Source organism: Myxozyma melibiosi (genome assembly GCF_037950935.1).
Source record: "Myxozyma melibiosi strain Phaff 52-87 chromosome Unknown BZA70scaffold_10, whole genome shotgun sequence".
Lineage (NCBI taxonomy): Eukaryota > Fungi > Ascomycota > Lipomycetes > Lipomycetales > Lipomycetaceae > Myxozyma > Myxozyma melibiosi.
Window position 1 is genome coordinate 237602 of NW_027042924.1, and position 20711 is coordinate 258312.

Consider the following 20711-nt stretch of genomic DNA (forward strand, 5'->3'; position numbering starts at 1 on the left):
CCTCTGCTGCTCTACTTGTCTACTTCAATCACTACTATCTACAATGCCTTACGCTCCTGGTGTGTACTTGCTGTGGGTTGATCTGCGTCTGACTGTATGCTAATCGGTTTGTTTAGGTGACGCTACTAAGGGTGCTTCCCTTTTCAAGACCCGCTGTGCTCAGTGCCACACCGTATGTCAAACCAATCCTTCTATTCTAATATTATCTGCTTAGAACACCGACTAACTCCTCCCAGGTCGAGGCTGGCGGTGCCAACAAGGTCGGCCCCAACCTCCACGGTGTCTTTGGCCGCAACTCCGGCAACGCCGAGGGCTACACCTACACCGACGCCAACAAGCGCGCTGGTGTCCTGTGGGCCGAGGACACTCTCTTCGACTACCTCGAGAACCCCAAGAAGTACATCCCCGGTACCAAGATGGCCTTTGCCGGTCTCAAGAAGCCCAAGGACAGAAACGACTTGGTCACCTACCTCAAGGAGGCCACTGCCTAAGCGTCTGAGAACGCGTCGGCGGCTGGCTAGTCCAGTGGTTTATGAACGGTTACGAAGAGATTCAGCGGCAGCAGTCTAGAATTTGTTGCTGCTGCTTGGTCGTTGTTATATACGGTGTTCAGACAAAATAATTGTGGGTTCGTTTTGTGTAAAATAGATTTCTTCTCTTTGCTTCGTCGTTCTATGCGGTCCTGTGTCTTGTGCTTGTGCCCTTGCATTGACCTGCCATCTAGATATCATCTCCTGTCTCATTGTAAATAGTGCCTTTATTGAATATAAAGGAAATCAATTCTAAAAGAAATCAGCGTAGAAGTGTTCTTCTCGCGTGGCCTGTGGCGTCTCCGCAAAATTCCGATGCCTAAAAATGTGGCGGTGAGGTCACGGTCATTGTTTGTTGCTGTTCTGAGCATCTTTTTATCCTTCTTTAGACAATTGCAGTTAACTGAAATAGAACAGAAGAAGATGACTAAACTGCTCACTTCTTCTCCGACGATCTTCATCTGCCAAACTCTGCTCTGTCGCCCTGCTGTCGGTCTCCATTGTTCTCTCTCCGCCGGATCAACGATAACCCACCCAGACCCATTATTCTCACTCATCATAAAGATCCTTTATGATAATCCACATCAACTACCCATCTCCAACTCACTCACACTCACTTACTCACTCACTCACTCACTATGATCAGCTCCACCGGCGAGCGTTGGCCCTCGTTGGCAGTCGTAATATCACGTGATGCCGAGATCACCTTTGCAGTGAATAGTCGCGACAACCGCGGCCGCGCTGCGGTGGAGAAGCGCTTCCTCGGGCAGAAGACGAGCAGGGTGATGTTTCTGCAGACGACCGAGGACTTGTAGATGGTCTACGATACTGCCTTTGCATGCTCATATCAACACACATCGCCGCTGTTGTCTTGTCGTCCCATCAACAGCCTCCAGGCACCGGGCTGAGCTGAGTTGATCTGCCAGCTTTCACATGCTCGCCAAACCTAAAGCCCGCGGCCGGGTCCTTGTTCGAGAGCCCATCGCCGGCGGTCGCTTGGCCAACCGACGCCATCTTCACGTTCGCGAGTCCTTGTTCACGCCCTCGTCGCGCGCACGTGCGCTTTTGGTGTGGGGAAGCGCAGACCCCTCCTCTGGACAAGCACGAGGGCCTCTGCGCAGGCCAAGCGGCTAGTCGCTCGTTGACTCGGTGGAGGTATAATAGCCTTCTCTCCTCCTCTCTCTTCCTCTTCCCATTCCTATCACCCTTCTTCCTTCAATTGCCTTCTTCTCAACTCACAATGTCTGTCCCTGCTACAATCAACTTCAACGATCCCTCGGTCACCGTCAAGGTCACCTTGAAGCAGAACAAGGACCTCTCTTCCGCCGTCGACGATGTACGCTCCCTTGTTGCTGCTCATCATCATCCCATCTCATCATTCACCCCGCTAACCCCCACAGGTCCTCAAAGTCCAGGGCGTCTCCTGGATCGTCCGCAACGCGCTCAAACTCGCCCCAATCACCCTCAAACTCCAATTCTTCACCGACACCGAAGGCCTAGTCCGCCTCGACATCGAACAACTTCTCCCCGCCGGCGCCAAATCAGAAGAACCCCGCATCCTCGACAACGAAGAGCGCGCGCGCGTCTCCTCCGTCTTTGGCCCCGTCGTCGCGCGCTCGGAATTCACCACCGCCGACGAAGCCGCGAAGATCAGCCCGTTCCTCGCCCAGGGATGGGACGCCGACGCAAAGCTTATCTTTGCATACGCAAAAGGCGATCTTTCGCAGCCCAAGAGCTACGAGTGGGAATCGTTCCAGACCTTTGGGTTCACTGATATCGAGGTCGACGAGGGCAAGTTTGAGCGAAAGTACGTCGTCAGACTGTATTTCACTTCAAAGTCTTTGAAGGAGCCGCTCACGAAGCGGTTAGTGTACGATTTTGTTGAACTTGGTGTTTGATTTCGTTTTATTCCCGTGTCTTTATTTTGATTCATTTTTGGTTCTTGTGTATTTTTTTGGTTATGATGTCTACCTGTCTTTTACTTTAATTTCTAGTGTATTTTGTTATGTTGTCTACCTTGTATAATCAATTCAACATAAATCAAACAGATCATCGAAGCAAAGCTCAGATGGAACCCTTGTACACCCCCCTCGGCACACCGTTCTGGCCCGGAATCTTAAACTTGAAAATCTCACCACCCTGATCCTTCTTCGCGTCCTCCTCCGTCCAGACATACTCCAGATCGTCCGCATGCAGCGACGCCGTAGTCACGTACAACTCGTCCAAGTTCTTTCCGCCAAACGTAGGGCAAGTAACTCTCGCCGCGGGAAGGAAGTACTTCGCCTTGAGCGCGCCGGTCTTTGAGCACCGCTGCTCGACGCGTCTGCCGTTCCAGACCGCGATGAAGAGATCGCCTTGCTCGGAGATCGTCATGCCGTCGCACTCCTCGCCGTTGTCAAACACCACGAACGGGCGCTTGTTCGACACCGTGCCCGTGCTGACGTCGTAGTCGTACGCAAACACGGTGAACTTGGTCGACTCGATGTGGAACATCGTCTTGCCGTCCGCAGACCACTGCAGCCCGTTCGGGATCGCGCACTCGTCAAAGATAACTGACGCCGTGCCGTCGGTCTCAAGCTTGAACAACGAGCCCACGCTCGTCGGATTCTCCTGCTTCATCGACCCGGCCACAAACCGGCCCGCAGGATCCACGTTGCCGTCGTTGAACCGCATGATTGCCCGCTTCTCGGGATCGCTCGCGTACACATCGGCCTTGTACTCCAGCTCCGCGTTCTTCTTGGGCGACGCAACCGCGAACCCGTACTTTGCTCCTACCAGGAACCGGTCGGGAGAGTCCGGCAGCAGCGCGAGCACACCGATCGGGGAGTCGGGGTACGTCGTGCGGGTAGCGACCGCGGCCGAGGTCGAAAACACCTCGATCGCGGGCGCGCCGCCGGCTTCGTTCGAGGGAGCGACGGTGTAGGTCGCCGAGTCGGTAGGAACCTTGAGGTACGCGATCTGGCAGCGGTGGATGTCGAGGAAGAAGAACTCGTCGGTCGAGGGCACGTAGGTCGGGCCTTCGCCCAGGAGATTGTGCGGCGTCAGGAAGGGTTGATCGATATGGTACTCGGGAGCGGTCGACATCTTTATTATCCGCAATTGCTCTTTCTCTAGATTGTGCTGTGAGCTGTTGAATTTGTCTGTTTATTCTCTTATCGACAAAACAATGAGGAAAAGATAAAGAACCTCGGAGGTGGGCCGTGAACTGCTTTCATACTTTTGAACGAAGCGCAGTGGAATTTCGGCACGCACTTCCCCGGCGCCGACCGAAGCCTAATTTTTTGACTGCGACTCAGGTTTGCTTACAGCCGGTCTTTTGTTTATTGTTAAAACACTACACCGGCTATGTTCTCAGTGCTGCTTATTACCGTAAGAAGTCATTGAAAAGGACAGTCGATGCTATTGTATATTCTACATGATCGTGGGGGCTTTAGAGAACTTCTGTTGTATTAACCCTGGACATCCATAACCCTCTTATCCGTCCTCGTCCATGCTCTCCCTCCCTACGAAAACGGCGCCGTCAGAGGATCAATAACCACGCCAGGCTTAACAATAACCCTCGGCTTCGTCGCCTCCTGCAGCGTAGACTGTGTACTCCACTCCTTTCCAATCGGCATCCGCATCGCGCGCTCGTACTGCGCCCGCGTCTCGTACGGGTAGGGTACTTTCTCGGTCATGTACTTTGCGCTCTTCTTTATCGATTTCTCGTTGATGATCACGTTCTGGAGTTTGTGGTCTTTTCGGTCTTTGGTCTTGATTCCGTCGACCTTCTCGATGAACCGCTTGCTGGACTTGCGGGTTCCCATACCAGTCCACGATCCCTGTATACCTCGTTAGCATATCATAAAAGTAAAGCAATAATCAAGTAGAGCAGCATACCCATCCAGGAAGCGTAACATCAATCTCCTTATCCCCCTCGTCCTCAACAACATGCTTCTTCTCCTCCTCAAACTCGCGCACAACATCATCCCCGCAAACGCCCGCTTCACAAGCTCCTTCTGCTGAAACTCGGTCCGGCCATTCTTAGCCACCATCGTCACCGCCGCATCAGGAACTTCGCCGTCGTCGCCATCGACCTCATCGTGAACGCCGCGCACCTGCAGAATCTCGTTCACGTTGATCTGCACGTCGCCTTCCGCGGGGTCGGCCGCGGCAGCGGCTGCTTTGGCGGATCTTTGCCGCGCGCGCTTCAGCTTGGCCTCTGTCTTTTCGCTCCGCGAGCTATCCTTGTCGACAGCACGCAGCGAGCCGCCTTTTGTAACAGATCCGGGATCGACGTCCTGAATCCACGGGTTCGCCGCATCTTCCGCACTCGCTTTCTTCCCGCCCTTCTTCTTCTGCGGCGCGTCATCGTCATCGTCCTGCACATGGCGGATCTCGATATTCCGACCTCGCTTCTTGATGATCGACGAAGGTCTATCGTCTTCCTCCATCTCATTCGACTTGTCGACCGCGGCCTGTGCTTCCGCCTGTGCTTCAAGAGCGCCGGGACCGTAGCGCCGACGGCCTTCGTTGATGACTTCGCGCGCGGTGTCGCCCTGATCCTCGAGGTCCTCCGCGTCATCGTCGTCGTCCTGCATCCGGCGGATCGCAGCGATTTCCTCCTGGTTGCTTTTCCTTATCCTGTCTTCGGCGTCTTTCATAAACTTCATCTGCATAATCCCCTTTGCTTTCTTCGACCCCGACGCACTCTCTCCTTCGTCTTCGTCATTGTCCTCCGGAAGTTCGTCGCCGCTGCTGTCGTCATCAGATCCGGCGACCTTCTGCGTCAACTCCTCGCCCCGACGCAGCATCTCTTCGAGCTCGGCCCGGTTGCTCTTATCCTTGTTCAAGCTCATGCGCTTCATATCGCGCGCCCACTTGCTCGTATTCTTGTGCTTTAACTGCATCCGCTCGCGCGCGCGCGCAACAAGCTTGTCGTATCCCTCCTCGTCGTCGTCAACGTCCTCATCCTCCCCATTAAGCTGCGCCGCGACCTGCTCCTCGCGCTCGCGCTCGCGCTTATGCACTTTCCGATACGTCTTACTCTTGATCTTCTTCACCCGCCGCGCCTTCATCTCCTCTCTAAACATCATCTCGCGCATCCTCCGCAGCTCGTTCCGCCGCGCCCGCACCTCTTCCAGACTAACCTGCCGCCCTTCCAACTGATGCACGAGCGTCTCCCCCGCAAACTCCGCGTCGTCATCCATGCCCTGCGCGACATTATCTGGAGCCGACCGGTTCTGCTGCAGCGGGAACTCAAGCGTCTCCGCGCGCCGGTTCTGTTGCACGGTCTCGTCCCACTTGCTGATCTCAGTCTTTGCAATCTCGTACGCGGCCGCGCGGTCAACGCGTTGCTCGATCCGCCGGCCGAGCCGCGCCTTGACGACTTCCGACTTGCCCTTTGCGCGTTTCTCGAGTTCATCTAGCCGCGCGATCGCGCGCGTGCCGAACGCTGACGAGGTGTGTGCGCGAATATCCTCCAGCGTGACCTTCTTCTTCTTCTTCTCGCGGGGCTTCCCGTCCTCGTCCTCGTCCTCATCGTCGTCGCTGAGCGGTGGAGGCGCGTTGTCGGCCCAGTCGCCGTATAGCTTGCGTTTGCGGATCTTGCGCTCTTGTTCGGCTTTCTCTGCCGCAGCGCGTTCGGCGGCATGAGTGAGCGCGTGCTTGAGGTTCATGAGATCGCCGTTTTCGTTGTCGGAGTCTGAGTCGTAGCCTGCCTGGCCTTCCTCTTCCTCTTCCTCTTCTTCGTCTGAGGCTGAGTCGTCTGATTTGGTCTGCTCGTGGCTGCTTCCGTCGTCGTCAAAACCAGCAAACTCATCGCCACTATCCGCTTCATCATCATCCACTTCTCCCTTCTCCTTCCCTCCAAACTTCAGCATTCCAAACTCATCAACACTCCCGCTCTCATCATCATCACTAATCTCCTCTTCAGGCTCATCATCATCGAGAAAGCTATCGCCCGAATCACTATCGCTCGCGTTCGCAGTCTTCTCGACCTGCTGCAGCGCTGCTTCAAACCGCTTCGACGCAGCACCTGCCGTCGTTGCCTTCTTGGCTTTACTTCCTTTTGCCATGATGTATAATAACCTCAACTTCACGACAACTTATTCCTTTCTCTCGTCGTGCGGTGTAGCTGCCTTCTACCTTTCTCAGCAGTAAAATTCCTTCCGCGCTGAAAAAAAAGTTGTCAAACTCCCAAGCGCGAGCCGCACCCTCACCTACAAACCCCGTTTTTGAATGTCAGCGGGAGTTGCGATTAAAGTTTGATTGTTAGGCGAGAAAACGGGCCGGGCGGATTCTGGAACTGCCTGGGATTTGGTTTGGATGCGACTGCTGCGATTGAGAGGAAGACTGTTGCTGAGGCTGTTTGTGTAGACACTGTTGACTGTTGACTGTTTTGATAATTTGTGTGGTTGTGCTGAGGAGTTGAAGTGCCCATCGAGATTGTAAAGTAGTCTCGTCTGTTCTCTGTTGATCTTCATCTGTGGTTATACCCGATACAAGAGCAAGAATGAGCGTGTTCAAGTCCCTCGCGAGGCTCTTTAGTCCGCATACTGTATATACCCTTTTTATCTCCAGACTTCTGGTCTTGCTATACACTCTGTTGAGCTGGCAGCTGACTGACATTTTGCATGGAATAGACCCCATCCACCCCCTCGACCGACCCCGCCGACACCAGTCTCGCGCAAACCATCTTCACGCCGGAGCAAGCAGTTACCTTCACCGCCTCTGTGGCGCCGTTTATTCCGCCGGGTAGACACTCGACTATCAAGAAACGAAATATATTCTCCAGGCGGTCTATTAATCACAAAGCTTGTTTTCTCACTTTGTTTTGATGAGGAGGTGTGGAGTGGTGGCTAACATGGTTTTGATATATAGAGGAGGAATGCCAAGAGTATTTTTGAGATTGACGAGAATGATATGCCTCCGTTTCCGGGACCGTTGAATACGCCGGCAGCAGCTGCTGATGATTATAGTAATCCTCCCTCGGGCGAAGAAGCAGAGGAACCGGTCGACCCTCCCAAGCAAGACCCAGAGCAGCATATACCTGACAATCTCTCCTCTCCATCAAGCGGTCTTAAGAAAGAACGCGGTACTTGGAAACTCTCGCTAAGTCGCCCGTTTCACCGGCGCAGGGCGGGGGATAAGGATACCAAAGAGGAAGAGCGCAAGGATCAGGAGCGGCGGGAGGATCAGCCCGAAGAGGGAAGCGGCAGTGCTGCTGCTGATACAGCTTTTGCTGATTTACCAGAGTCTTCGGCGGACGAAGTGAGTGAGGACAACAAGACCACGCTGCGCAAACACTCTTTCCGTCACTGGTTATTCGGAACCAGCAGCCGTCGCCGCTCCAAGAAATCCGCCCGCTCGTTCAGCAACCTCGAACAACCTGTCATCTCTGAATCATTCGTCTGTGAAGCTGCTGATACCCGCTCTGAATCTGCAACTCAACTACTCTACCACGACATTGCACAAATCTCGCTGTCCGAAATCGGCATCGATCCAAATTCTCTCGCGCGATACCAGAATATCCTCTACCAAACCTGTTCTGAAAATCTGTCTCTCAACTTCACACCCATCGAGGACGGCAACTGGGTATATTCATCCTCCTCCGCGCCCGAAGCTGATGATTTTTTCAACGCCGACGACGAATTTATTTCCCAGCTCGAAGAGCATCTCCGGCAGACGCTATCAAAGTCGTATGCCGGCGCGCAGATCCTCTGCGATCCCGCCCTGCTGCTGAGCCGCGAGGAAATACCGCAGGATCCAGCTGATGCTGTGTTTGTGACGGACTGTGCGTCTAAATGGCCGCGCGCGCGGTTCGTGCCCGAGCTGCGGGATCCGATTGAGGAGGTCGAGGAGGAGACGGACGAGTGGGAGGAGAAAGAGTGGGAGCGGAAACGGAGGCTGATAGAGAGGAATATGAGTATTGTCGAGAGCTGCGTTGGGGATCTGGAAGGAGATTGCGCTGAAGTTGATATGGAGATTGTCAATGACGACTCGTCGGAGCATAGCTCTGATAGTAGTGCGGTTGGGACGTCACCGGATACCGCTCTTGGAGATGATTCAGTAAAGCAGCAAGACATTTCAGGAGTCGATCGCTCACTTCTCTCACTTGGCTTCATCTCCGTCCCCGAAGCCCAGCACCTCATGGCGCAAACAGCAGCCAATGCTGACGCAGACTCCGAGCTAGCTGATGAGACTACCGACGATCCCCTGACGAACGACATCTCGCACATCATCTCTCCTGACCTCATCTCCGGCTTCAAATGGTTCAAATATTCGTCTTCCTCCTTGCCCTCCACCGCAGAGCCCATCATCCCCCGTCGCTCGCTGCCAGACCGAATCACCGACGCCTCAGTCGAGATCTCGGACCGAGACCACCGCGCCATCGACCGCGTCGTCGCTGAAAGAGGGAAAGAAAGTTTCAGCGGAAGCGAGGACGAGGACGAAGATAGCAGTTTCTCTGCAAAGTCGCTTGGCGCCGTGGTCTCGGAGTTTATCCAGAAACACGCGCGCGGAGGGGCAGTTTGTTTGTCTGAGGTGCGGTCGGATGGTGTCCCCGCGGTTTCTGAGATAGGTGGTCGGGTAGTTACTGCTGATAACTCCTTCGCCGCCGCCGCCGCCGCCGCCGCCGCCGCTGTCGTTGACGAAGAAGCATCACCGTCCGAGACAGAGCTCAAGACCTGCGCAGATCTAGGCGACAAATTGCAGGAAATGAAAGTACATCTAGGTTCGCCGTCTATGCCCTCGTCGTCGTATTGGGATAGTCTAGCGACCTACTTTGGCAGCCAACGTCGTCGTCGCGTATCTGCGCAAATGCAGGATACAGAGCATGCAGATGAGACTACGCAACATCGCAAGCAGGAGTTTTCGTTTAGTAGTGATGAGTTTGCGAATGTGACTGACATCGACGACGAGGACGAGGACGACGAGTCTTTGCAGCACGAGATCCAGAACGACGCAGATACTGCGACGACCACTCCGCTCCTCGCATCAACAACGTCCCCTGCGCATGCGGTCCGTGGTGCTATCACTTACTACCGCGAAAAATGCAACGCGTCGTTTTATAACTGATCACGTTTCTTCCTCTTCCTCTACCTCTCCTCTGTATGCTTATACCTTTTGACCTCGACTCTGCTTGCTCCTTTTTCGTTTTTTGTATTTCTAGTGTGATTGATTGATTGATTGACTGTATTATAACCACCGCGATGGCGCGGGTTTATGACTTTACCTTTGAATGGAAATTAGCTACACTACATCCCACGTGCCTTCTTGTAACTTTTGTAAAGCCAGCAACTGAAATCGACAAAAGGGTAAAGCAATGCAATTAATTCTCTATAACTAGCTCTATAAACAACGCCCGAAAATATACAACTGTCGCCTCGTTCTGTTTTGAGTGATACTGTTTTTTATCATCTTCAAGCACCAGGAAATCTATAATTTCATGTCTAGAATGAACGACGACCTCTATGCCATATATACAAACCAAAAACAAATACGAGAACAAGTACAAAAACACTTTTGAACTAATCGAACGCCTTCGCAATCGACAGCCCCGTCGAAACAACCATGACCGTGACCCCAAACACCACGCACGCAATCGGTCCCGCGCGCGCGCGCCACCGCCTGCTTTCCTGCGACGACGCGAGCTTGAGGTAGCATAGCGGCGGGAGGATGTACGCGAGCATGCAGGCCGATGTGGACCCCACGACTTCGAGCACGATGCCGAGGTTGCCGACGACGAGGGCGACGAGGAGGGTGATGATGGTTAGGCCTGCTGTTGTCAGGCGGTGGGCGCGGAGGGAGGGTTCGCGGGGCGCGAAGGGGTCGATTATTGGTGAGGAGGGGGAGGAGGGGGAGGATGCGGATGTGGATGAAGGGGAGGGGAGGGGGATGAATGTGGAGTAGATGTAATCGAGCAGGACTTCGCGGCAGACAAAGATCTCGAGCGGGAAAGTGGTGAGCATGTTGAAGCCGAAGCAGAAGCGCGCGATGTTGATCATCACGTTTGACGCGTCAAAGTTGTTGAGCACGTTGCCGTCCGTGCGGTCGCCGAAACTGAGAAAACCCGCCAGCGCGAGCGTCATGCATGCGAGCATCGATACGCCTGTGCTCCAGTGCGTGACGCGGGCGAAGCGGTCGAGCGTGGGTTTTCGTAGGGCGCCGTAGATCAGCAGCGAGTTGTGGTGGCATACAAACGCAAAGGAGATGACGCCGATGCCCTGGAACACGCCGGAATTGATAGTCCAGAGCGGGGTCGAAAAGTTCCCTCTGAGCTCGCTCGGCGCGCGGATGCCCTCGACGACGACGGAGATGATGATGACAAACATACTGATCAGCGCCATCAGCGACGCCTTTGCCAGGTTGGCAATGTTCTTGCTCAGACTGAGCGGGAACGAGATAAACAGCACGCAGATGATCATCACCGGGCTGCGCATCGTCAGCAGGTTCAGCACGGGGATATTCGCCGCGCCGGGAAAGAGCGCGAGCATGACGTGCGGGATCGTGTCGCCGATGATGACGGTGAAGGCGATCGAGCCGCCAAAGGCGAAAAGACCCTGCGCGAGCGAGATCGCGAGGTAGCCGCCGCGCCCGAAGCAGGCTGATACCGTCGCTTGGTAACTGTTTGTCCCGGACAGCTTTGCATTCACGACCATCAACCTGTAAAGTTAGAGTGTGTAGTTTTATAAATAAGGTGATGGGGAGGAATACCTTATAGTCCAGTCAATCACAAAGGTGAGCACGATCAACAACGTAACACCCGCAACCAACCCACACTGCAGCATCGCATACGGCTGCCCAATGATCCCCGCGCCAATGATACTATTCGCCATATTCATAAACGCCATCTTCATCCCATTCTTCTCCGCCGGCGGACTCCCAGGAAGCGCGCCGTCCGGCACATCAGACTCGATCCCGGCCAGCGTCACGGCGGGGGCCTCGATCCGCGACAGCAGGCTCTCGTGCTGCGACCGGAAGGGACTCGAGAGCGCGCCGTCGTCTGCTAACGGGTCGTCGTCTTCGAGACGGTAGTCGAAACTGTGGGTCGCGCGCGGTCGGTTGAAGTCGGGGTGGGAAGTGTCGTCGGTGGTGGTGGTGGGTGATGTGAATTGCTGCTCTTCGAGATTTAATGATTGACTACTCCGCGAGCTGTGAAGTATCGGCACCTCTGAGGACTGCCGCGGCCAAGACGAAGAAGCCATAACGACACTTGACAAGGAAAAGAAAGACAAAGACTCGACAAGTTTGAGACGCTGGAAGTTGCTGCTGGTGCTGGCTGCTCGGGCGTGCACAGACTGAAGAAGTTAAACGCAGCAGCACTGATCCTGCGCGATGACCACCTATTCTCTGTCCTCCGTAAAGATAGTAATCACTCCTTCGTCCTCTCTTCTTTTTATAAGAAAGAAAACCGCAGAGAGAAAATAGAGAAAATAGTAAAGAAAATGCTTTGTAGAGATACTAAATTGCTTTTCTTCACTTCTTCATATTGAGAGCCACGTGAAGTTAAAAATATAAAAAAAGCGGCAGCAGCGACTTTCGGTTGTTGGCGGGCGAGTTTTTCTTTCTCGTCACTATTTTGCCCACTAAAAATCAACGTAAAATGTTGATAAAGAATACATATCCTACCATAGTATACTCAGGTGGATAAACAGAATAAAGGATGAATATGTACTTAAAATTCACGATATCTAATAATCATAACAGCAAACGAACGCCCTGTATAATAAACGAAAGAAATAGATGAAAAAACACATGTACACTTTCAGTAATGCACCCACACCTGCTCTCGCCCACTCCCAGCATTCAAAGCGCGGCGGCAGCTCGATCCCAGGCATGGGCTTGTATATATATATATAGTCGTAAAAACACAAATCATATAGATCCAGAGGTATCCATTTCATCTATATATGCGCCTTTTAGCCCGTCCATTGATCCCAAATACTCCCATTTCATCTCCGTCGATTCATCATCAGTAATCATTATATAAAAGTCGTTTTTTTCAGCTAGATTCAGCTGGAAGTCGGGTTCGGAGTAGCCACCATCGTGGACGCGGCAGTGGCCGAAGACTTTTCACTCGGTCGCAGGGCGCCGGTGAGCACTTCTTTGGTCACCCGCGTCAGCGAGGATAGTTGCGGTCGAGCTTCGCTTAGGAAGTTGTAGTCGCTCAGAATCGTCTTTGTGAACTCCAAAATGTTGATGATGACCTATTCCAATGTTAGCCATTTCCTCAAACCACTGATAAACAAAGAATAAGAAAAAACATACTCTAACAAACGTATTCGTCTCCTCCCCAAACCTCTGCCGCTCACCATAATCCCCGTCGCGGATCGTAGTCAACCGAACCTTCAACTGCCCAGTGATATCAAGCCCCATCTCACACATACTCCGCAAATCAAGCATCTTATAATCCGGCTGCTCCTTTTCCCCGCCGCCGCTGCCCACCTCGGCCGCAATACCACCCAGCACGAGCGAAAGCACCGAGTTCGCGGACTGGATCGCGTTGTTGATCCGGTCAAATAACTCGTCGTCGCCTTCCGATGGCTCCATAGGGAAATGAAACGCCACGGGACCGCTCTCCATCGGAGTTGAGGGTACGTAGTACGAGCCCACGGTCGGACTCATGATCGCAGGCCCGCCGACGCCGGTCGCAAAGTATCCTGGCGTAGGCGGATGCTGGACGGCAGGTCCGCCCAGCGACGTGATGATCGCCGGCGGGATCTTTTTCTGGGACCCGATAGAGTGCGGCGTCTGCGGCAGGAACGAAGGCGTCGGGAGATTCATCGACGACGGCAGAAGCGGCGGCGGCATGTTTTCGATCGTCAGCGTAGACGGATTCGGTGTCGCAAGCCCGTTCGGCGACGACAGATGCGGTGGAGCTGATGTGTACTGCAATGGCTGCGGCGATCGCTGGCGCGCAGCGGACTGCGACCGCACAACGCTCGCGAGCACTTTGCCACCCCCACCCCCATTGTTTGAAAGGTAGGAATAGACCGGCGTGCGACACTCTTCGAGCGCAGGCAGCAGAGTATTCCACGCGTTGCGCACTTCCGCCAGCGTGCCAAACAGCAGCAGGAAAAACGATCGCGTGTGCCTGATCTCTGCCCGCGATGCTAGCGAGCGGATGTTGCCTTGCACCAGCGAAACAACGTGCTTGAACGTGTGCAGACAGGTCAGCGTCGCGTGGATCACGGGCTCGATAGAGTGCGCGGCAGCTATCGGCGGGGTTCCGCGAGCGGCCGTTTTGCCCCCCGCCGCTGCCGCCGCCGCCGCGGCTGCCGCGTTTGCGGAGGTAGAGGCAAGAAGAGCGTCGTGGTGCTCTAGCGAGCGAACGAGATTATCAATCTGGATCTTTGATCCGTAGATAATATTTGCGAGCACGGAGGAGAGTTTTTTGTCGTCGCAAAAGGCGAGAAAATGACGGACTGCGGGTAGTAGCTGCGAGATTGAGAAGAGGATACTTCGGGAAGACTCGACGATCTGCGTAGAAAACATAATCATCGACGACTGTGCGTGGCTGGCATGCGCGGTGGCAGGGAAAGTCGCGGCGGTCGGCGACGGAACAGTCAGATGAGGATGCTCTTCTTTCATGACCGACAATCGCTTAAAGTACGCATTGGGTTGCGACTCGACATCGAGGTTTGAAGCTTCTTTGACGCCGAAGCCGGCGCTGCCGTTGCTCTTGTGGCTCTTGTGGCATTTATGACTCTTGCCGCTGGCAGCGGAGGTGACTGTGGATCCGGAAACGGTCGAGCTTGAAGACGCGGCGGAATCGTTGCGGTCGCGGTCGCGGATGGTGTGTGTGGAGTGGTTGCTTGAGGTAGAGGAGTTTGAAGACGAGCTCGAGGTGGCTGCGAGCGGGACCGAGCCGGGTGCGGGGAGCGGATTACCGCCGCGCTCGCCGATTGCAGGGTATGAGAACTCCATGATTGAGTCGTGCGATATACCGCGGGAGTGCTGTCGATATTTGTAGCTTGAGGAGGAGGCGGGAGCGAGAGTGGCGTTGGTGTGGGGTGCGTCTGTGGAGGAGGACGGGGAGAGGGATGGGCGGGGTGGGAGGTGGTGTGGCGAGATGCCGTTTGCGGAGGAGGAGGAGGAGGAGGAGAATGAGAAGGAGGGGGGTATTTGTGGCGGAGGAGCTCTTGAGGAGGAGGTTGCTCTGGTAGTGCTGGTGGTAGTGCTGGTAGCACTGCTGGTAGCACTGGATGGGGCGGTGTTGTGAGATGACGACAGTGCTGATCCAGAAAAAACAGCAGCAGAAGAAGAAGAAGAGAGAATGCGATCAGAGGTCGCGCGGGAGAGCTCAGGCACGTTTGAGAGATCCTGGTTTCTGCGGGAGACGACGAAGCCCATGCGTTTGGCAGCGCGGGAGGACTGGGTTACGATGGACTCTGAGTTGCTGCGAGAGCGCTCGACGGGCGCTGAGGCCGACATGAGCGGCTACAGACGCGGGTCTGGAAGAAGAGGAGGAGATGAGGTGGTGAAGAGGAGAGGAGGGTGATCAGGATGGGGGAAGGTGAGGAAGGGGGTGAGAAGGGGTGGAGTTGGAAGTGGGAGATGGTGCCCTAACCTGGGTGGAGCAATACTTGATATTTGATATACGATTCTATTACAGATATAAGATATAGATATAAGATATAGATATAAGATATAGATATAAGATACAGATACAGATACTATATACAAAGAATATTCAATCTACACTACTCTAATAACATGTAGCCACCGAGCGAACCAAGAATACCACTGCAGAGATCAAAGACCACTACCAGCAAACCTGGATTATATAAAGCAGCGGCAATAAACAGATAATCTTCGTCCGGCCATTTGTGCAGATCTAACGAACAGAGACAAAATCGACGCCGCTGGTAATCCAGACGGGAAATATGTTTTATGTAAGTTGAAGAGAAGAAGAAGAAGAGAAGTGGACGAGCGGCGGTTTAAGTAGTCTTCTTAGTGTAAACCTCAGCACCGGCGAATTTCTCAGAATTAAAATCTTTTTCTTTAAATCTGCTCGGCGGCCCTGAACTGAAAACCTTTTCTCTTCTCAAAACTCGCGATGCCCGGACTCCACTCTTCTCTGGTCTTTTTCTCGTTCCAATTGGAGGATTGTTGTCTTCTTCTTCTTCTCAATCGCTAGTTCTTCTTCTTCTTCTTCTTCTCTTCTCTACTATCATCATGGCTTCCGTCGTCATCGGCTCGCAATGGGGCGACGAAGGAAAGGGCAAGCTCGTCGACATCCTCTGCGACAAGATTGATGTCTGTGCTCGTTGCCAGGTTAGTCCTCCTCCTCCTGCTCTTCCTCATCTCCTTACTGACTCTTAATCTCCAGGGCGGCAACAACGCAGGCCACACCATCGTCGTCAATGGCATCAAGTATGACTTCCACATGCTCCCCTCCGGCCTCGTCAACCCCGAGTGCGTCAACCTCATCGGCTCCGGCGTCGTCGTCCACGTCCCCTCGTTCTTCTCCGAACTCGAGGCAATCGTCTCCAAGGGCCTCAACGCCGACAACCGCATCTTCGTCTCCTCCCGCTGCCACCTCGTCTTCGACGTCCACCAGATCGCAGACGGTCTGCATGAGGCCGAGCTCTCCGGCGGCGCGCTCGGTACCACCCGCCGCGGCATCGGCCCAGCCTACTCCACCAAGGCCACGCGATCCGGCATCCGTGTCCACCACCTCGTCTCCGAGGAGGACGGTGCGTGGGAGGAGTTTGAGTCTCTCTTCCGCTCGCTCGTGAGCTCGTTCAAGAAGCGCTACGGCGAGTTCGACTACGACGTCGAGGCCGAGCTCGTGCGCTACAAGCAGCTCGCGGTCAAACTGCGGCCCTACGTCACCGACGCGGTCTCGTTCATGCACGAGGCGCTCGACGCAAAGAAGCGGATTCTTGTCGAAGGCGCGAACGCGCTGATGCTCGACCTCGACTTTGGCACCTACCCCTACGTGACCTCGAGCAACACGTCGATCGGCGGCGTCTGCACCGGTCTCGGCTTGCCGCCGCAGGCAATCAAGGAGGTTATTGGTGTTGTCAAAGCCTACACCACGCGAGTCGGCGCGGGCCCGTTCCCGACCGAGCAGCTGAACGAGGTCGGCGAGACGCTGCAGGACGTGGGTGCCGAGTACGGCGTGACGACAGGGCGCAAGCGGCGCTGCGGCTGGCTCGACCTGGTGGTGCTCAAGTACTCTGCGCGGATCAACGGGTTCACGAGCATCAACATCACGAAACTGGACGTGCTCGACGGGTTCGAGGAGATCAAGGTGGCGGTCGCGTACCACTACAAGGGCCAGCGACTGACCTCGTTCCCGGAGGACCTGCGCGTGGTCGAGAAGGTGGAGGTCGAGTACGTCACACTGCAGGGCTGGAAGACAAGCATAGCCGAGTGCCGGACTTACGAGGAGCTGCCGGCGGCGACGAAGGAGTATCTCAAGTTCATTGAGGAGTTTTTGGGCGTCAAGGTTGGATATATTGGTGTTGGACCTGCGCGGGCGGCCATGATTGAGGTGTAGATGTTGCTGTTGCTGTTGCTGTTTTATATATATATTAAATACATACACTGCTAGAGTTGCTACTATAAATGTCAGAGAAGTAAGCTCAAATTGCGCTATAATGAATTAATCAGAGTAAATAACGTGACTGAGCAGCGAAGAAGCTCAACACCGCCGCACTTGTGCAGAGCTACTTGGAAGACAATATAAGTGTTCCTCGTTCTTCTCACGGGCCGAGGCTGTTTGAGGAGTAGCAGTTGAGCTGCACTGCACTAGTCAGCCGTACGTGGCTAGTTCGCAGACACAGAGTAGACATCACAGACATCACAGACAGAGTAGACAGTAGACAGTAGACAGTAGACAGTAGACAGAGACAGAAGACAGCAGCTTATCATCACGGTGACAAGAACAATTACTAATCCAAGTATCAGAAATACACCAGCTTGGTTTCCTCGCCGGGTCCGCATTGTCAAACCCGCCAGGTCAGCGAATCCCACGCGCGGCGCCTCCTTCGCGCACGGCTGCGTTCCTGACCCGCCCGAACCGGCTGATAGCAACTCGAGCTCGCTGTGCTGAGCCTTTCCCGGGCGGACCACCGTCACCGAATTTTCTTTATCGATGAGGACTTTTATCGGTTTTGGTCGCTGCTCGTGCGGGTAGAGGAAAGCGTTGGCCTGTGAAGGACCGTCTGAGCCACTTCACCGCGTCGTTTATCATCGCCTTCCCCGCCTCTTCTCTTCTTCCTCTCTCCATACTCCTCCCCATTTTCTGTACTTCCTCTCTTATCGCCTCCTCCCATGATGCTAAGCGATATCCATCGCCAGCTGCGTATGCGGATACTCACCGCCATGGACGGCAAACGCACAAGTATCACCACCCCTCCCCCCCTTCATCTTTTCATCTCACTGACTCGACCACAGCCCTCGTGAACAAACGCGTGACCTTCCTCATCATCGCCGCCATCTCCATCTTCTCCCTCTTCTCCTTCTTCTCCTTCATGGCCCGTCTCGGCCCAAACAAAACCCAATCCATCATCGCCCTCTCCGCACCAGACCCGCCCCACGTCTCGCGCACCGAGCTCCCTCACCCTGCGCCCGGCTCCCCCAGCATCGTCCAGACGGACTACCCCGAAGGCATCGAGGACGTCTACCTCATGGTCAAGACCGGCGCCACCGTGCTCTGGAAACGGCTCCCCGTGCACTTCATGACCACGTTCAAGCAGGTGCCCTACTTCCAGGTCTACTCCGACATGGCCGAGACCGTCGGCGACCACCACGTCGTCGACACCCTCCAGAACGTATCCGAGCCGCTCAAGCTGACCGAAGACTTTGAAATCTACCGCATCCAGCAGGAAATGCAGGCCGGCCACTACAACGTCATCCCGGAGAAGAACGGCGCAATCACGGGCAGCAAAAAGGGCTGGAACCTGGACAAGTACAAGAACCTGCCCATGCTCCAGCACGCCTGGGCCACGCGCCCGGACGCGAAATGGTTCATCTTCATGGACGCGGACTCGTACGTGCTCTGGACGCCGCTCATGAACTGGCTCCGCACTCTCGACCACCGCCACGCGCTGTACATGGGCTCGCCCGCCGGCCAGCCGCCAGTGCAGTTCGCCCACGGCGGCTCGGTGGTTGTAATCTCGCGCGGCGCGATGCTGCGCTCGTTCGGCAAGGATCCGCAGTACTATAAGCAGTACGAGGCCAAGACCATCAAGACCTGCTGCGGCGACCTGATGGTCGCCCACGCGCTTTACGACAGCGGCATCAAGATCGCAAAGGGGATCGACGAGTACCCGTATGCGAACTTCAAGTTCCTGGGCGAGCCGCCCGCGATCGTCAAGGCGAAAGCAGCTAACTGGTGTAAGCCGATCATGTCGTTCCACCACGTCGACCAGCAGGACATCCAGCGGCTGCACGAGTTTGAGCGCGACTGGAAGAGCAAGCATGACAAGGACGAGTATATCACCTACTCGGACGTGTTCCACTGGTTCATGCGGCCGTACATGACAGAAGGACGCGTCGAGGACTGGGACAACCGGTCCGACGACCGCAAGTACTCGCCCACCGACCCGAAGGCGATCGACGCGCCCGCGCACGAGTCGCTCGAGAACTGCGTCGCGTACTGCGAGGCGTGGAGCGAGTGTCTGGGGTGGCGGTACCAGACCGGGATGTGCGCGCTGAGCGAGTCGGTGCGGTTGGGCCACAAGCGGCTCCGACAAGGCGACGACCTGTTTGACGATACAAAGAAGGTGACGTCGGGGTGGATGATGGATCGGATCCGGGAGTTTAGAGCAAAGTCGGGGTGTGACAGGCTAGTGCACGAGGAGCTGCAGGAGAAGGCGCAGGAGAAGGTGCAGGTGAACGACGACGGGGATGTGTCTGCGGACTCGGTCATAGTTCCGGGACTCGAGATTCCGGGGCAGAGGAAAAGAAAGGGACTGTTTGGGTTCTGAGGATTAACGAATAATGTCTGATGAGAGAGGTGAGGTGGGAGTTGGTATGTTGATGATGCTGTTTGATTGCCACGATGTACAATATTACCTGCCGAAGATTAATTAATGCGCCTTATACACATGATATTACTGCAACTGCTTCTGAGATGTAGAAGAGAAGTGAATTAGGAGAGATGCTGATCTACGATGAAGTGGAGATAGACATGAGATAACCGATGACTAATGTTGGTAGCATGTTAGGGCTCTGAATGAGGTATAGTGTAGTTAGATCAGCAATGACTAACAGAGATAAGGTAGGGTTGCTGAGATGACCGTGACTGAGTCATGAAGGGTGGAGATAAGCAACACGAGCTGCCCGGGAATGAACTGAGAAGAGGTGGTGGAGTGGATGAGATGAGGAGGAGAGTGAGTGGGTGAGGAGAGGTGGAGGACGGGGATGGTGAGCATCAGAGCGGAGGGGCACGCGACAGATAGCGATATCGGGCGGATGGCTGAGTGCTGGACGAGTGCTGGGATGCAGCCAGCCTGCTGATCACACTGTGCAGTCTTATCAGGATAGAAGAGAGAAGAGGAGAAGAGGAGAAGAGAAGAAGAAGCAGAGAGAGTAGAAGAACAAATACCCCAAGCCCGGCCGAGACAGGTGCATACAGGGTCTAATCTACGATGCTTTTATCCTCATCGAACCAGACAACGACGACGAAGAAAGAAGATCTCCTGTCTGAGCTCAGCCCGACCGAATCTGACTCGGCGTCGGCTGCACCGATCAACCAGATGATGAAGATAGAAGATGGAAGATGGAAGATGGAAGATGGAAGACAGAATGAGAATATGCCGCAGCTCCAGCAGCAGTTCTCCCCGCCGATAAGCAACGTCTTTTGCTTTTACTAATCAGCACTGAACAGCACCAGCACCAGCCCAGCTCCTCAATGGCGGTGGCGGCGGGAGGACCATCAACAGATGCACTGGCCAGCCCGCGATTCGCTGCCGTGGCCGATGTCGACGCTGCTGAGCGGACTCCTTCCTCAATTGTCCATCTGCTGCTTCCATTATCTGCAGAATAATCCCATAAAACAGTACAGTCCACCCTCTTCTTCTTCTTAATCATCCCTCTTCTCTTCTCCCCGCGTAGCCTTCCGACGATATCGCCCGGCTGCCTGGTCTCAGGGCGCAGGGTTTCTCCATTTGCGCCAGGCCCACAACTCTCCTCGTCCCCTCCACGAAAAACTCAGCACCACCACCGCTCCCTCCAATCCTCCCC

The 20711-nt window shown here is 54.7% G+C and overlaps 9 protein-coding genes across 9 annotated transcripts; 5 read left to right on the forward strand and 4 right to left on the reverse strand.

Annotated features, from left to right (window-relative positions):
• Positions 1-43: 43 nt before the first annotated feature.
• BZA70DRAFT_299835 (cytochrome c) lies at positions 44-491 on the forward strand (the record flags this gene model as incomplete). The annotated part of the gene is made up of 3 exons (XM_064914674.1): positions 44-59; positions 117-172; positions 237-491. 3 exons carry the CDS (start codon positions 44-46, stop codon positions 489-491), a joined length of 327 nt encoding a protein of 108 aa, XP_064766840.1.
• A 939-nt stretch (positions 492-1430) lies between these two features.
• Positions 1431-2511, forward strand: BZA70DRAFT_60891 (uncharacterized protein). The gene is made up of 2 exons (XM_064915256.1): positions 1431-1866; positions 1931-2511. The coding sequence occupies exons 1-2, from the start codon at positions 1771-1773 to the stop codon at positions 2426-2428; spliced, it is 594 nt and encodes a 197-aa protein (XP_064766841.1). The 5' UTR covers positions 1431-1770; the 3' UTR covers positions 2429-2511.
• Positions 2512-2524: 13 nt separating this feature from the next.
• Positions 2525-3940, reverse strand: BZA70DRAFT_282139 (uncharacterized protein). Its single transcript, XM_064913230.1, has one exon. The coding sequence runs from the start codon at positions 3612-3614 to the stop codon at positions 2595-2597; it is 1020 nt and encodes a 339-aa protein (XP_064766842.1). The 5' UTR covers positions 3615-3940; the 3' UTR covers positions 2525-2594.
• Positions 3941-6744, reverse strand: BZA70DRAFT_282140 (small-subunit processome). The gene is made up of 3 exons (XM_064913231.1): positions 4520-6744; positions 4410-4481; positions 3941-4351 (listed from the first exon to the last, which is right to left on the reverse strand). Exons 1-3 carry the CDS (start codon positions 6584-6586, stop codon positions 4034-4036), a joined length of 2457 nt encoding a protein of 818 aa, XP_064766843.1. The 5' UTR covers positions 6587-6744; the 3' UTR covers positions 3941-4033.
• Positions 6745-6760: 16 nt separating this feature from the next.
• On the forward strand, positions 6761-9813 carry BZA70DRAFT_60992 (uncharacterized protein). The gene is made up of 3 exons (XM_064915257.1): positions 6761-7068; positions 7154-7324; positions 7392-9813. The coding sequence occupies exons 1-3, from the start codon at positions 7024-7026 to the stop codon at positions 9585-9587; spliced, it is 2412 nt and encodes an 803-aa protein (XP_064766844.1). The 5' UTR covers positions 6761-7023; the 3' UTR covers positions 9588-9813.
• Positions 9814-12026, reverse strand: BZA70DRAFT_60817 (amino acid transporter). The gene is made up of 2 exons (XM_064915255.1): positions 11226-12026; positions 9814-11174 (listed from the first exon to the last, which is right to left on the reverse strand). The coding sequence occupies exons 1-2, from the start codon at positions 11714-11716 to the stop codon at positions 10040-10042; spliced, it is 1626 nt and encodes a 541-aa protein (XP_064766845.1). The 5' UTR covers positions 11717-12026; the 3' UTR covers positions 9814-10039.
• Position 12027: 1 nt separating this feature from the next.
• Positions 12028-15078, reverse strand: BZA70DRAFT_60816 (RAM signaling pathway protein-domain-containing protein). Its single transcript, XM_064915254.1, has 2 exons — positions 12780-15078; positions 12028-12718 (listed from the first exon to the last, which is right to left on the reverse strand). Exons 1-2 carry the CDS (start codon positions 14943-14945, stop codon positions 12524-12526), a joined length of 2361 nt encoding a protein of 786 aa, XP_064766846.1. The 5' UTR covers positions 14946-15078; the 3' UTR covers positions 12028-12523.
• A 494-nt stretch (positions 15079-15572) lies between these two features.
• BZA70DRAFT_282147 (Adenylosuccinate synthase) lies at positions 15573-17091 on the forward strand. Its single transcript, XM_064913232.1, has 2 exons — positions 15573-15788; positions 15844-17091. Exons 1-2 carry the CDS (start codon positions 15690-15692, stop codon positions 17017-17019), a joined length of 1275 nt encoding a protein of 424 aa, XP_064766847.1. The 5' UTR covers positions 15573-15689; the 3' UTR covers positions 17020-17091.
• Positions 17092-17846: 755 nt separating this feature from the next.
• On the forward strand, positions 17847-19453 carry BZA70DRAFT_290893 (uncharacterized protein; the record flags this gene model as incomplete). The annotated part of the gene is made up of 2 exons (XM_064914250.1): positions 17847-17865; positions 17919-19453. The coding sequence occupies 2 exons, from the start codon at positions 17847-17849 to the stop codon at positions 19451-19453; spliced, it is 1554 nt and encodes a 517-aa protein (XP_064766848.1).
• Positions 19454-20711: the final 1258 nt, after the last annotated feature.